The following is a 13,259-nucleotide window of genomic DNA, read 5'->3' as shown; positions in this document are numbered from 1 at the left end:
ACCTGCTAAAACCCTGACTTGGAAGTCAGAGGCAGCCTGTTGTATGTGTTGATTCGTTCTTGGCGTTCCAGCCAGCACCAGCTAGCCTACTCTCAAGGGAGGGTGGCATTTAATCTGTTGGACTGAGACTGCTCACTGAAACAGCAGTGCAGCAGTTCTGTAACTCTGCAGTCCCTACTAGTCTGGGTGGGTCAGATCACCCATCCTTCCATTTAGCAAAGACTGAGGAGAGAAGAGAGAAATATTGTACTGAATATTAATTGTTTGATAGAGGTAGACTCTTCCTTTCCTGACCCTTGACAAATATGTTGCTTAAAGAAAGCTTTATGAAAAACCAGGTCTCCCCAAAACTTACTGCCTTAATTAGTTCCTAAGTAATCGTCTTTTTCTTCTTTCCTTGAAGTTTGTCAAAACTGTTACCTCCTTTCCTATCATCTGCCTTTCTTCAAAGGTTAAGTTTCCCATTCTCTTCTGTGTTCTTCAGGATTTCCTCCCATTCTCCAGCCTGAGAGCAGCCTCCTGCTATGGCCATGGATCTGTTAGGTTAGACTAGGGGAGAAACACCTGACAAATTGCTACTGCAAATTTGGTCATTTCAGGCTGTGCATCTGGACTTTTTTCATCCAAGGCTCATCATTTAAGTGAATATGGCTGAGTCGCGAGGTTCACACATGTGCGCACACACGCACGTTTACTACAAGCACGTGTGTAGGATTTACCTGGGGTGAATGGTTTCCCTGCCAGTAGTCAGCGCAACTTGGCAAAAGCTCTTCACAACTGCAAGAATATGGGAACTCTCTCGGGGTTAACAAAAACTCCATTTTTTAAGGATTCAGCCAAATTGATGAGAAAACCCTGAATCTGAGCGTTGCCATTAGCCCGTTCTTTGGACTTGTTATTTAAACTACTCAGCAAAACGAGCTGATGTCATCCTTCTGGGTCTCTGTTGGGAGATTGTTTAACCCTCCTTCTTTAACCTTGATCTGGTATCTTCCTGCTTGAAAATGTACTTCATCAGGCAGCCAATTCATGTTAGAACTTGCAGCCCTTCCTGTGAGAGCGCTAGCAAATCCCCCCTTCCCGCTTGCCACACACACACCCACAATGAGGTATGGACTGTGTGATTTCGGGCATGGTTTTGTTGTGGTGTGAAGAGAAGGTGTTAGCTGCTGAGTTCTGTTTGTCAGCAGAGCCTGACAAACCCATGCTGGCACTAGCTGGGGCTGGGCAACCAATCACAGCTGGAACAGTTATCGTCATGGAGTCCCTGTGGGCTTCCTCTATCAGGTCACATCCCAAAATAACATTGGGCAGTATTTCAAGTGAAGAAACGAAGGCTCTTGGGGCTGTAGCCAGCCTGGAGTGTGAGATTCTGTGTGAAAGAGTTGGACCTGCTCCAGTGCTTTTGATCTGCATGGTAGATGAGCAATAAAATGCATGAAACACGTTGAAAACACGTGAGGAAATTCTCCCTGGCCCTGCTGCTTCCTTGGAACTGGCAGGGCACTGAGTGGTCTGATCTCACCTCCCATCTTTCAGCAGGATAATGCTTGGAGGAAAGCAAACCCGGAAAAAGAGATCTTTCCACTTACAGGGCATTGCTACAGTTGTTTCAGCAGCACTCCTAGAAGGCACCTGTTAGGTGGACCCTTTTAGGAGAACCGAGAACCTGAATCCTGAAATCTAAGGGTAGCCTTACCAGGGAGAGAGAATGGGGGCTTGGATTGATTGAACTGTGTGTGATAAATGTGTTGTGGACAGCCGAACTCGTTAGGCACATTGAAGTCTGACTCAACAGTCAGACATCCGGCTTTTTGTGGAACAAAAGACCTGAAAAACTGGCTTTTTGTAGGGTAGAAAGCAGAGGTGTGTCCTGTGCAATAAAAGGACATGGAGTTCAGAGAAGTATCTGTTGATGTAGATAGAGGGGATCAGACCTCTTTTGGAGTCTTCTGCCCTTACCATTCCCATTTCCCAATAAAAACATTTACTGTGATTAACCACTGGGACTGATGGGTATGTCTTACATCTTATACTGCTGTATGTTGTCATCTCTCTCATTCCAGGCTATTGCTGCTGGTATTGGGTTTTCCATGTGGCCCTGACCATATGGTACCAGCAGACTTTCATGCAAATGCCCCAGGGATGTCACAAATTCAGATTTGTCCAGTCCTCTCATTGTATAAGTGAGAAAGCTGAAACCCAACTTGTTGATAGCTTGCTCAAGGTCACAGCTGATGAGAATCAAGAGCTGGGCATTGGTCTCCTAACTCAAGGGTGTGATGCTTTTTCCTTAGTCTATATAGTATCACAGCATAATGGAAAGAGAAAGAACACTGGCTTTACAGAGATCTGGGTTCAAAGTCTAGTTTCTGCCACTTATTTGCTGGATGGCCTGGGCATGTAGCCCAGTCTTTCTGAGCATCAGCTTGCCTCTGTTTAGCATGTCGGTGGTAGTAGTACCTACTTCCAAGAGTTGTATCAAAATAAGCAACTCCTTAAAGTGCTCAGCAGGTACTCAGATGATAGTTATTGTTAGTATGAATGTAAATGACTTGTCCTTTCCTATGCTAACATTCTGGTTTTTGAATTTTTATAAATCAACTCCCCCCCATGCTGACTAGTTGCCATCTGATAAAAATGATAGTTTGAGTGACTGGCCTCAAACCAACCAAATGAGAGAAAGAAGATTAATGCTGATTCCTTTCTCACTATTTTTCTGTGCCCAGGCATCCCACCCCACATGGGGCTGCTGTTGACAGTGGTTTATTTAACATTTTTTCTCCAAGGAGCTCAGGGCACTTTACCAAAACTGACAGTCCTCCTCAGGGTGCCTCTGTGAAGGAAGCTACCATGTTGTCACCACAGGTGCTTCTAGGTCCCTGAGAGTCCAGCCCCAGGGGCTGACAGTGTTTACTTCAGGCTCCTGGGATTACTCAGCTAGACTAGGACATTCACTTGTGGACTTAATGGAGAGCCTGGTTTTTAACAAAAGTGTGGCTGAAGGAGCATCTGCAGGCCCTGCCCTGATCCTATAACAGTGGTTGGTGGGGTTCCCCCCCTCTTTCTTCTTTCTTCCTTTCCTTCCTTTTCTTTCTTTCTTTCTTTCTTTCTTTCTTTCTTTCTTTCTTTCTTTCTTTCTTTCTTTCTTTCTTTCTTTCTTTCTTTCTCTTAACTGAGGTATAATTGACATAGTAACATTATATAACTTTTGGGTGTATAACATAATGATTCAGTATTTGTATATACTGCAAAATGAGTACCACAGTAAGTCTAGCTAACATCCGTCACCTACGTAGTTAAAGAATTTTTTCTAATGATGAGAACTTTTTTTAAAGATCTCTAATATGCAATACAGTGTTATTAATTTTAGTTGCCATGCTGTACATTACATCCCCATGGCTTGCTTATTTTATAGGTGGAAGTTTATACCTTTTGACTCCCTTCACTCATTTCTCCCACCCCCACCCCTGACAACAACCAGTCTGTTCTTTGTGAGCTTGGTTTTTGTTTTGTTTTGGGTTCCACATGTAAGTGAGATCGTATGGTAATTGCCTTTCTCTGTCTGACTTATTTCACTTAGCATAATGCCCTCAAGGTCCATCCATGTTGTTGCAGATGGGAAGATTTCATTCCTTTTTTTTAATGACTGAGTAATATTCCTGTGTGCACGTGCATGTGCATCACATTTTCTTTATCCAGTCATCTGTCAGTGGACACTTAGGTTATTTTCATCTCTTGGCTATTCTAAATAGTGCTGCAGTGAACCTGGCTGTGTGTGTGTATCTTTTCAAGTTAGTGTTCTCATTTTCTTCCGATAAATACCCAGAAGTAGAATTACTGGATCATTTGGTAGTACTATTTTTTATTTTTTTGAGGAGCCTCAATACTGTTTCCTATCGTGACTGCACCAGTTTATATTCCCACTAACAGTGCACGAGGGTTCCCTTTTTGCCACATCCTTGCCAATACTTGTTTGTTCTCATCTTTTTGATAATAGCCATCCTAACAGACGTGAGACTCATTGTGGTTTTGAATTGCATTTCCCTGATGATTAGTGATGTTGAACATCCTCTTTTTTTCCCCCCTCCTCAGTTTGTCAGAAGGTATCCAAGGATATACACCAAAGGGAACAGGGGTTCCTCTATTGAAGGCAGCAGCAAGAGAGCAAAGGGGGACTTTGATTTTACCCATCAATGTTTATGAGAATGTTTGTTTTACTTCCTTAATTAAAGACAAAAATGTTTAAAACATTTAATTTTTCAAGGCCATTTAAAGAGTTCTTGTCTTCTGGATGGACCGTTGATTCCTGTTCTGTTCCAAAATATGTTGGTTTCTTTTTCCTTTAAGCAAGTAACTCTTGTTACCAGAAGCTGGTGGTCTGATAAAGAGTGGAGACTATAGGGAGGGATGTTGAGGGTAGCTACTGGTCCCTAAAACAGAACTGGGCTGTGGTTTCTGTTACAGACCAGGGTGTAACAAGTTGCTTTTAAAGGCCTTTTCTGACCTACACAATTGGCTCCTCTTGTCATCTTGCTGCCTCTGAGTTTACTCTCCTTGGTTCAGAAGCCAAGTGTCCCAAGTATAGCTTAGCCCTCAAAGTGCAGAAGGAATCCTCCTCTCTTGGGATGAACCTAGGGCTCTTTTTAGATCCAGGTACTTTATCCCTTTGAGAGGAAAGAGGCTCTTTGGTGTTACCTAGCGGAGGGCTTCTTGAGTTCTCTTCCATGCTAGAACTAATTCTAATTGCATTTTTAAAGCATTCTATGGTGTACTGGGTCTGCTTCTTACAGGAAAGCAATAACATTTCCTGGTTTCTCAACTAACATTGAGAGCTGGACACAGGCACAAATGCGCACCTACGTACCTGCCTTGCCCTCAAGGCATGCTTTGTTCCTCTAGAACTCAGCAGAAATGCTCCCAGCCTAGTGAAGTAATCAACTGATTTGCAAAAAGTCCAACCAACCTGGATACTTACCGGAGGGCCTTAAAGGTGTTCTCTGATCTCCAATGTTATTGTCAGACTCCAGGATTAGAATCATCTCAAACTAATCTTTCTAAGATGAACTTCTTGTGAGAATAGGAATAGACTCAAATCTGTTTTGGATTTCCTTCCTCTTCAGATACATCTCTTTAAGAGAATTCTTCTTAACTATTTGAGTATTAGGGTTTTCCCAGATCTGAGTCTGTACCCAAAGCTTTCATCCTTTCTTGGGTACATCTAGTTCCCAGCCTTACATTACTGTGTGGAGTTGAGCCAGTGGTATTGCTGGAGAATGAACTTGGGGCAAGGTCTGGAGGTACATTTCCTGGGGTGAATATTTTTCATATTGAGCTCCTGATTGCTAATCTTGGTGCTTACTGGCCTAGAGAGGACTCTACTGATTAATTCAAGACAAGCACAACCCCCAAATAAACAATAAGTTCTCTTTGAAAAATCTAAAACTAGGGAAAAAACTGGGTTTTGTTCAGTTGGTAAACATTTGTTCGTCCTGGTTGTTGGCCAGGTGTTAGGAATATAGTCCCAGACCTTCTTGGCTGTTAAGGAATTGGCTGTGTAATACATCCCTTTCTTACCTCCTACCCCTTATGTTTTAAAGTATGGTAACTTGGAGTAAATCCTTGGTAAATGTAGGTTATAATAATCTGACAGAGAGGGGATCTGTGAACACTGCCCAGGCTTGTTAACATTTTCTTGTAGCTTCTGGTGCCATCCTGGCAGTGTTTTGTTTAGTTTCCCCATTGGAAAAGAATTTAAAGGCTCACTGAAAGAGCTGCTCTCTTACCACTATAGAAGTTGGGGCTGGGAAAGAAGATAAAAGTACTAGATCTGCTTCTGGTGGATAGACCAGGGATTGGCAAACTACAGCTTGTGGGCTAGTTACGTGTTTTTATAAATAAAGTTTTATTAGCGCACAGTCACATCCATTTGTTTATGTTTTGCCTGTGACTGCTTTTGTGCTATGAAGGCAGATTGACTGGTTTTGACAAAGACTGTATGGCCTACAGAGTCTAAAATATTTTCTCTCTGGCCCTGTAATAGAGTTTGCCGTATATAAACTATAGTATCATGACTACATAATGTGTGCAGTTTGTTTAGTTTTGGTTGTTTAAGGAAAATGCTAATCATATAGTAGGGTCATTGAAAGAAGAGTCTTTCTGCCTAATATTGCTAATCCATGTCCTTGTGTGTCTGTTCCAGGATCTGTCTGGTTCAATAGACGATCTCCCCATGGGGACAGAAGGAGCTCTGAGCCCTGGAGTGAGCACATCAGGGATTTCCAGCAGCCAAGGGGAGCAGAGTAATCCAGCTCAGTCTCCTTTCTCTCCCCATACCTCCCCTCACCTGCCTGGCATTCGAGGCCCCTCCCCGTCGCCTGTTGGCTCTCCTGCCAGTGTTGCTCAGTCTCGCTCAGGACCACTCTCGCCTGCTGCAGTGCCAGGTACTCTCCAGTACAGGGCTTTGGGGAGGGAGAAAAGGGACTGGCCCCCAGCAATATCAAAGAGCCCTAACCTTCCACTGGCAGAGAGTTTCCCTTCAGCATTTGAAGAAGGGAGATGGGAGCCCTTTGGCTGGATGCCTCTGTGTAATACCGGGAGGTGCTTGGCCTTCCCAGGAGCTGTTTCCAGTTCTTGCTTGACCTTCTAGCTAAAATTTCCAGGCTTAGCCAAGATCGGCTTACTTCTTTCTCTGTCTGGAGCAGGCAACCAGATGCCACCTCGGCCTCCCAGTGGCCAGTCAGACAGCATCATGCATCCTTCTATGAACCAATCAAGCATTGCCCAAGATCGAGGTGAGAGCCTGGGCTTCAAGGGAGGGGTGGAGGGCAAAGACAGACCTTTGACTGTGATTATCTGTGTAACAGCTTTTGGAGAACTGTATGACCATGAAACTTAGAGGACAATCTCAGCAACAGATTATGAAGTTAGAATGGGCTTGGCCATGTTGGTAGCTCCAGAATGATGTTCCCTCACAGTCATTCTTTGTTGTTCTTGTGTTTTGATGAATTCCCTGCTACATTATGCCTAATTTTGGTCAACAAATACTGAATACTCAGCATTAAATCTTTACCCGTTAAATCCTACTTTTTTTTTTTTTTTGTCATTACTATTTGTTCTTCAAACCTCTATTTTGTAGAAACAGTTGACATGCCCTTGTTAATGGCTGTGTCATTTTTGGGGGTGCCTAAAATGGCACGTAATTGTATAGCAGATAAGATGGAGACTTTATGCAAGTATCTGCTAAAGAAAATGTAGATAGTAAAGTCCTAGGATAAAGGAGAGCATTTGTTCCCATTGTACAAAGGTAATAACCCTATGGACACTATCCATAAATAGGTTACATGCAGAGGAACCCCCAGATGCCCCAGTACAGTTCCCCACAGCCTGGCTCAGCCTTATCTCCACGTCAGCCTTCTGGAGGACAGATGCACGCAGGCATGGGCTCCTACCAGCAGAACTCCATGGGGAGCTATGGTCCCCAGGGGAGTCAGTACGGCCCACAGGGTGAGTATACTACCCAGGTAGGAGTACATGGAGGTGAGATGAGAAAAGAGTTCTGTTTGATGTGTTGCTATCTGGGTTATAAGAATAGGACTGTCCTTTGCCTTAAATTGACCAAGGTCAGGCCCTAAAATGAGGCAGGGCGGCCACCATGGGAAAGTCCTTGAATGTTCCTGAGCCTCTGTTTCATCTGTAAAATGGAGATAAGGTATTTAGGCCAAGACTGAGCATGGGCACTTAATAAATGGTAATTACTAGTTATTACTTTTTTTTTTTTTTTAGTAAATTAGTCCTAACAGAATAAATCTTTGCTCAAAATGAGCTGTAGGTGGATCTAAAACTGAGTGTCTTAACACAGATCATGGGAGATGAATGTGTAGAAAGGAAAGAATTCTGGGAGTTGAAGAGCCTGGATAGCAGCAAACCCAGCCTTGCCTGCCAGCCAGCCTTGCCCTGTGCTGTGCTGTCTGTAAGATGAGGGGACAACGGAGACCTGCCTTTATATGTTTGTGGCCCCCCCTTTACTTTTTTTTCATGGACCATGAAGTTGTTTGTTTTTTAAAGACCATGAAGTTGGTCTCATTCCAGACTAATTATTAAACCATTCCCATTATTACCTTTAGAGTTTTAGAATTGAGCTAAGTTAGCCAGTTGCTAGTAAGTCACTAATCAAGTCTCTGCATCTTCTCTCTTTCCCCACCCAGGAGGCTACCCTAGGCAGCCGAACTATAATGCCTTGCCCAATGCTAACTACCCCAGTGCAGGCATGGCTGGAAGCATGAATCCTATGGGTGCTGGAGGTCAGATGCATGGGCAGCCTGGCATCCCACCTTATGGCACACTCCCTCCAGGAAGAATGAGTCACACCTCCATGGGCAACCGGCCTTATGGCCCCAACATGGCCAATATGCCACCTCAGGTTGGGTCAGGGATGTGTCCCCCACCAGGGGGCATGAACCGGAAAACTCAAGAAACTGCTGTCGCCATGCATGTTGCTGCCAACTCTATCCAAAACAGGTAAGGCCTTGGAAGTGAAGAGGTTATCAGTGTAAGAAAACAAACTGTAGAGTCATTCAGGTCATTGGGATACTTCTGGACCTAAACCATGTCATCTTGTTAAGTAGATATTTTGTTGAGAGCTCTTTAGAAAACTAGCTTTCCTTACAGTGAAAAACAAAAATGCTGATTTGTAGGCTTCTTAGATTGGTAACAAATTTCACATGACCAGATATCATATGTAAAGAACTTTATAAAACACATTATTTTGATTAATATAAAATAAGTCTTCAGAGTTTCTTCATTTCTTCTGGCAATCTGTTTCTTGGTTTCCAAAAGGATTTTTAATGGTACACATGATTTGGATCTGCGGTGTAAGAAATAGAGAATGATGAGATTGTGGTTTGACATTTCTCCTACTGTTCTGAGTGGTCCTGTGTATTTGACTCTGGTGCAAAAGTGCAGAAGGCTCTTGTGATTTGGTTTAATGACTTTAAGATTCACCTCTTCTTCCTTGGCCACTGACTTCAGTAAATGTGATTCTACTGTTTTGAAGACTGTGCACCCCATTGGTGGTGCCTTCAGTTCTTAAAGTAACTTTTACTGGAATGTTGATGAAGCAAGGTAGAGTAGGGTGATTGACTATAAAGAGGTGAGTTTGGTAGTACTTCAGAATGATGGAAGGGCAAAGTTTGCAGTAGGCCCATCAAGAAAGGATATAAAGCCCCTCCAGGTGTATGCTATGGGGGGTCCAGTTTAGTTGGGATGACATGACAGAGTGATAAAATTGAGCATTTTAATCTAGGCCTTTAGCCATAGAGAGGGCTCTTAAATGGAATCACAGCTTGACTTTCGAGGGTGCCTTAAAGGGAGGTGGTACTGAAGAGACACAGGGCTCCAGTCTTCAAAGAACATATCCTTTAAAATTGAGCCATGATTTCCTTTTGAGAGCTTGAACCCTCTTAGAACCTTTTGTGGGAGGTAGAAGAGGAGAATATCCTGGGTTTAATCCCCAGTGCGTCCATTAAGAAAAAAAAATTAAAGTTTAAAAAGAAAGAAAGGCTAGGTGCGTGGTTATGGTTTCTGAGACCCACAGACTTTTTCCTTGTGAGCCTAACTCAGTGATCTTGGCTCACAACCCTGTTTAGCTCAAATCCAAATCTGAAAGCTCAGTGTCTCTAACTCACAACTCTCTCTCACACTTTGCATTCTCTTCCTCAGGCCACCAGGCTACCCCAATATGAATCAAGGGGGCATAATGGGAACTGGACCTCCCTATGGACAAGGGATTAATAGTATGGCTGGCATGATCAACCCTCAGGGACCCCCATATCCCATGGGTGGAACCATGGCCAACAATTCAGCAGGTGAGTCCTAGTCATTGCTCACCTTAGGGATTTCTTCCAGCGTGATCTTCATGTCACATATCTACTGGACATTTTTCTCTTATAGGAATGGCAGCCAGCCCAGAGATGATGGGCCTTGGGGATGTCAAGTTAACTCCAGCCACCAAAATGAACAACAAGGCCGATGGGACACCCAAGACAGAATCCAAATCCAAGGTAATGCTGTATATCTTGATGCCTCAATTTTCTGTCTCATAAAAAGATAGGTAAAAGAGAATGATAAAAGAGGGTGACTAGATTCCAGACGTTTATGACACCGACTAGATAATCTTGGAAAAGGCTGCTGTTGCCTCTTCTTACCATGAAGGATCCCAGGTTTGAGTTAGACTAAGGGATCCTAATGTAAATAACAACATTCTCACAGCTGTGTGATACGGAAGAAATGCCAGATCTGCAGTGTAGAATTCTCTGTACAGTGCACTCTGAAACTGTGACCCCTGTCCTCATGCACCGATAGATGATGGATATCATGGGCAACTAGTTACTCTTGCCTTCCTGGACCTTACTTAGAATAGCAGGAATGGTTGGTGCCCTATGTTCTATAAAGGGGGAGAAGAGGCAGGTGGAGTTTGGGTCCTTGGCCTCTCTGTAGGTTGGTCCTGAGTGTGCTATCTGTTGGCATTCTGAGGACCTGCCAGTATTAGAGTCATTTGAAACAGTCCCACCCTTTGTCATACCTCATTTTCCCTATCTTATAAAGTAGGAAATAAAGATCATAGCTGCCACCTCCTGTGGACCTTCACCTCTGACTTCCAGACCCCTTTAGTCATCCTCCTGTCTTGGCTAGGGTAATATCCAAAGCCACTCAAGCAGGTGGGAGACTCCTCCTTTCTTGAGAGAAGGAAGTTTCTTTTCATTTTAGTCCATTGTCTTGAGATCATGTTTTGAGTTTTCTTGAGTTATCTGAAATAGTCTATGAAAGTGTGTCCAGGCTCCTGGGTAGTAATGTGGGAGTAGTAGTGACATTGATGTCAGGTGGATAAGGGTCTTATAAGGGAAGAATAATTTATAACACCTGATGTGTAAAGGCATCTAGCACAACACTCAATTCATAATGTATAGTCAGTGTTAGCTTCCTTCCTTTATAGGACGGTCTAGCTCCCTTTTGGTTTTTGTGAAGGCAGGGGCAGATGTTAGTGACCAACCCAGAATAAGAAGCTTTACCACTGCCCTAATCAAGGGACTTCTAAGACCCTTAGCATAGGTTTTGAATCTGACCAGTTCCTGTGACTCTTGACCTGCCCCTTCCAGAAATCCAGTTCTTCTACTACAACCAATGAGAAGATCACCAAGTTGTATGAGCTGGGTAGTGAGCCTGAAAGGAAGATGTGGGTGGACCGTTACCTGGCCTTCACGGAGGAGAAGGCCATGGGCATGACAAATCTGCCTGCTGTGGGTAGGAAACCTCTGGACCTGTATCGCCTCTATGTGTCTGTGAAGGAGATTGGTGGATTGACTCAGGTGAGTACCTTGCACCTGGCTTCCCCTGTGGTTTCAACAAGTCTCTCTCTAGGTACTCAGTGGCTTCACTGGTACCATGCATCCCACAGGCATATCACCCTCTCCTGCTGAGTTACATACTGACAGACCAGGGAGCTCGGGGCTTCTAGAATATAAGGCAAAGGGAGGAGGCTAACACCTCTGTGGGTAGTATGAAGTATTAACATTAAGTTTACTGTGTGTCCAGAGTCCCCCTGGGGAGCAAAAATAGAACAAGTCAGTGGGCATTCTGATTCCATGGCAGGCAGTTTGGCATAGTAGACAAGGGCAGGGTTCAGAGACATGGGTCTGGTTTTGAATTCTTTCTTAGCACACAATGTGTGGCCCGTAATTAAGGTATATAACCACTCTGAGCCCTATTTTTCTTATTTGTAAGGGAGGGTCAGTATGTACCCTGCTAGACTGTCAGAAACTAGAAATAAGCAAAGCTGGTAGAAAGATTTCTGCCACATAAGTTGGCCTGCAAGATGGTACAAGGGCAGCCAGTGTAGTTGTTGATCCTTTCATTCTAAGAAGCTTCCCAATGGAAGTGGGATTTCAGGAGCTATTTAATAGGAATAGTTTATGAAAGAAGTAGGTGGGAAGTTGTGCTTAGTTACTCTGTATGGGAGACTTAAGTGAATGGATTAACCTCTGCTGAAAACCTCTGAACTGACCACCATCGTGAGCCTTCCCCGTCCTCATACCTTACATCTTTGCTTTACACTCAGCCCAGGATGCAAACAAGTGAAGCAACACTGGCAGACAGCACACTGTGCTTTGCAAACTTTCCTCCTGTGTATGTTCTGTAGTCATTACCAGGAGCCTGCTATTAGATCTGAGTTTGTGGCTGAGCTCAGGGGGAGGTGTGGTGGGGAGGGCTGTATTACAAACCTTCTAAATCAGAAAAGGAAAACAGCTGTCACCAGTAGAAAAGAAAATGATTGGAATGAAGCCAACCAGCAGTCAGTTATGAATTCCTTCTCCCTTAGGCTTTATTCCCCTCCCCCACAAAGGAAAACAAAACGTAACAAGACACGTGCACACTGCCACATAACTGGCGTGGGAAGCAAAGCCATAGAAGGCTTCTTAGGTGACCCTCGGCTCATTCCTGCCATTCTCCCTGATGTTGAGTTCTCATAGTCCTCTCCTACCTGTAGGGAAAGGGGGTGCATTGGGTTAGGTTTAAAATAGTTTTGATTACGTAGGTTTCTGGATTCACTGGACCTAGGATGAGGTGTAGAAGGAATCCCAAAGCTTGGGTCTGTCTTCCAGTTTGCAAAAGGCTGTTATCCTTTTAGATGCTATGATGTGGTTGAACTCTAAAGACAGTTCAGAGGAGAAAGAGTGCTGTTATAAGTTAGGTTGTGAAGGTGCCAAGAAAGCAGAAGATGAATCGTGAGCTTTTCTGAAGGATTAGTAGGGTTTAGGTAGAGGGAGGGGCCAAGCCAGTTGACTGGCCCAGATGGCATGGAGATAGGAAAGGGTCTGGAATATACCCTACTAATGCTGCCTCCAACCTTCAAGAGTCAGCTCAGATGTTACCTGCTCTAGGAAGTGTTCCTGGTCGTCTCCCCTCCATTTAGGTTGTTCCTCTCTTTGCTTCTTCATCACTCTTCTCTCTGGTGTCACAGGTGCCAGATCAGCAGGTATCAAAACATTGAACTCCTTGTGGATTGGGACTGGAAAGCCAGTTTTTCTAGCCCTTGAGAGACAGGCTTACCACATGGTGGATGAATAAACATAAGAATACATGAAGAAGGAGACCTGCCTGGCTAAAGCAGAAAGACTAATTGTGGGGATTGGGGACTGGTCTTGATCAGTGTATTCTGAAGCTGAGGAAAGGAGGCAGAACTATAGGCTGGCCACTGGGAA

General features: G+C 44.0%; 1 protein-coding gene across 2 annotated transcripts in view; it reads left to right on the top strand.

The window, feature by feature from the left end:
- Window positions 1-13,259, top strand: part of ARID1A (AT-rich interaction domain 1A) — a 66,747-nt gene that overhangs the window by 43,205 nt on the left and 10,283 nt on the right. For both annotated transcript variants that reach the window (XM_006196825.3, XM_015240216.3), the window contains exons 5-11: window positions 6,203-6,443; window positions 6,705-6,794; window positions 7,339-7,506; window positions 8,208-8,520; window positions 9,721-9,866; window positions 9,952-10,061; window positions 11,157-11,366. In XM_006196825.3, the coding sequence (XP_006196887.2) occupies window positions 6,203-6,443; window positions 6,705-6,794; window positions 7,339-7,506; window positions 8,208-8,520; window positions 9,721-9,866; window positions 9,952-10,061; window positions 11,157-11,366 (1,278 nt within the window). The remainder of the gene's footprint in view (window positions 1-6,202; window positions 6,444-6,704; window positions 6,795-7,338; window positions 7,507-8,207; window positions 8,521-9,720; window positions 9,867-9,951; window positions 10,062-11,156; window positions 11,367-13,259) is intronic.

The sequence above is a fragment of the Vicugna pacos genome, chromosome 13 (genome assembly GCF_048564905.1).
Source record: "Vicugna pacos chromosome 13, VicPac4, whole genome shotgun sequence".
NCBI lineage: Eukaryota > Metazoa > Chordata > Mammalia > Artiodactyla > Camelidae > Vicugna > Vicugna pacos.
Note: the sequence above shows the minus strand (reverse complement) of the source record. Positions and strands in the feature narration are given on the sequence as shown.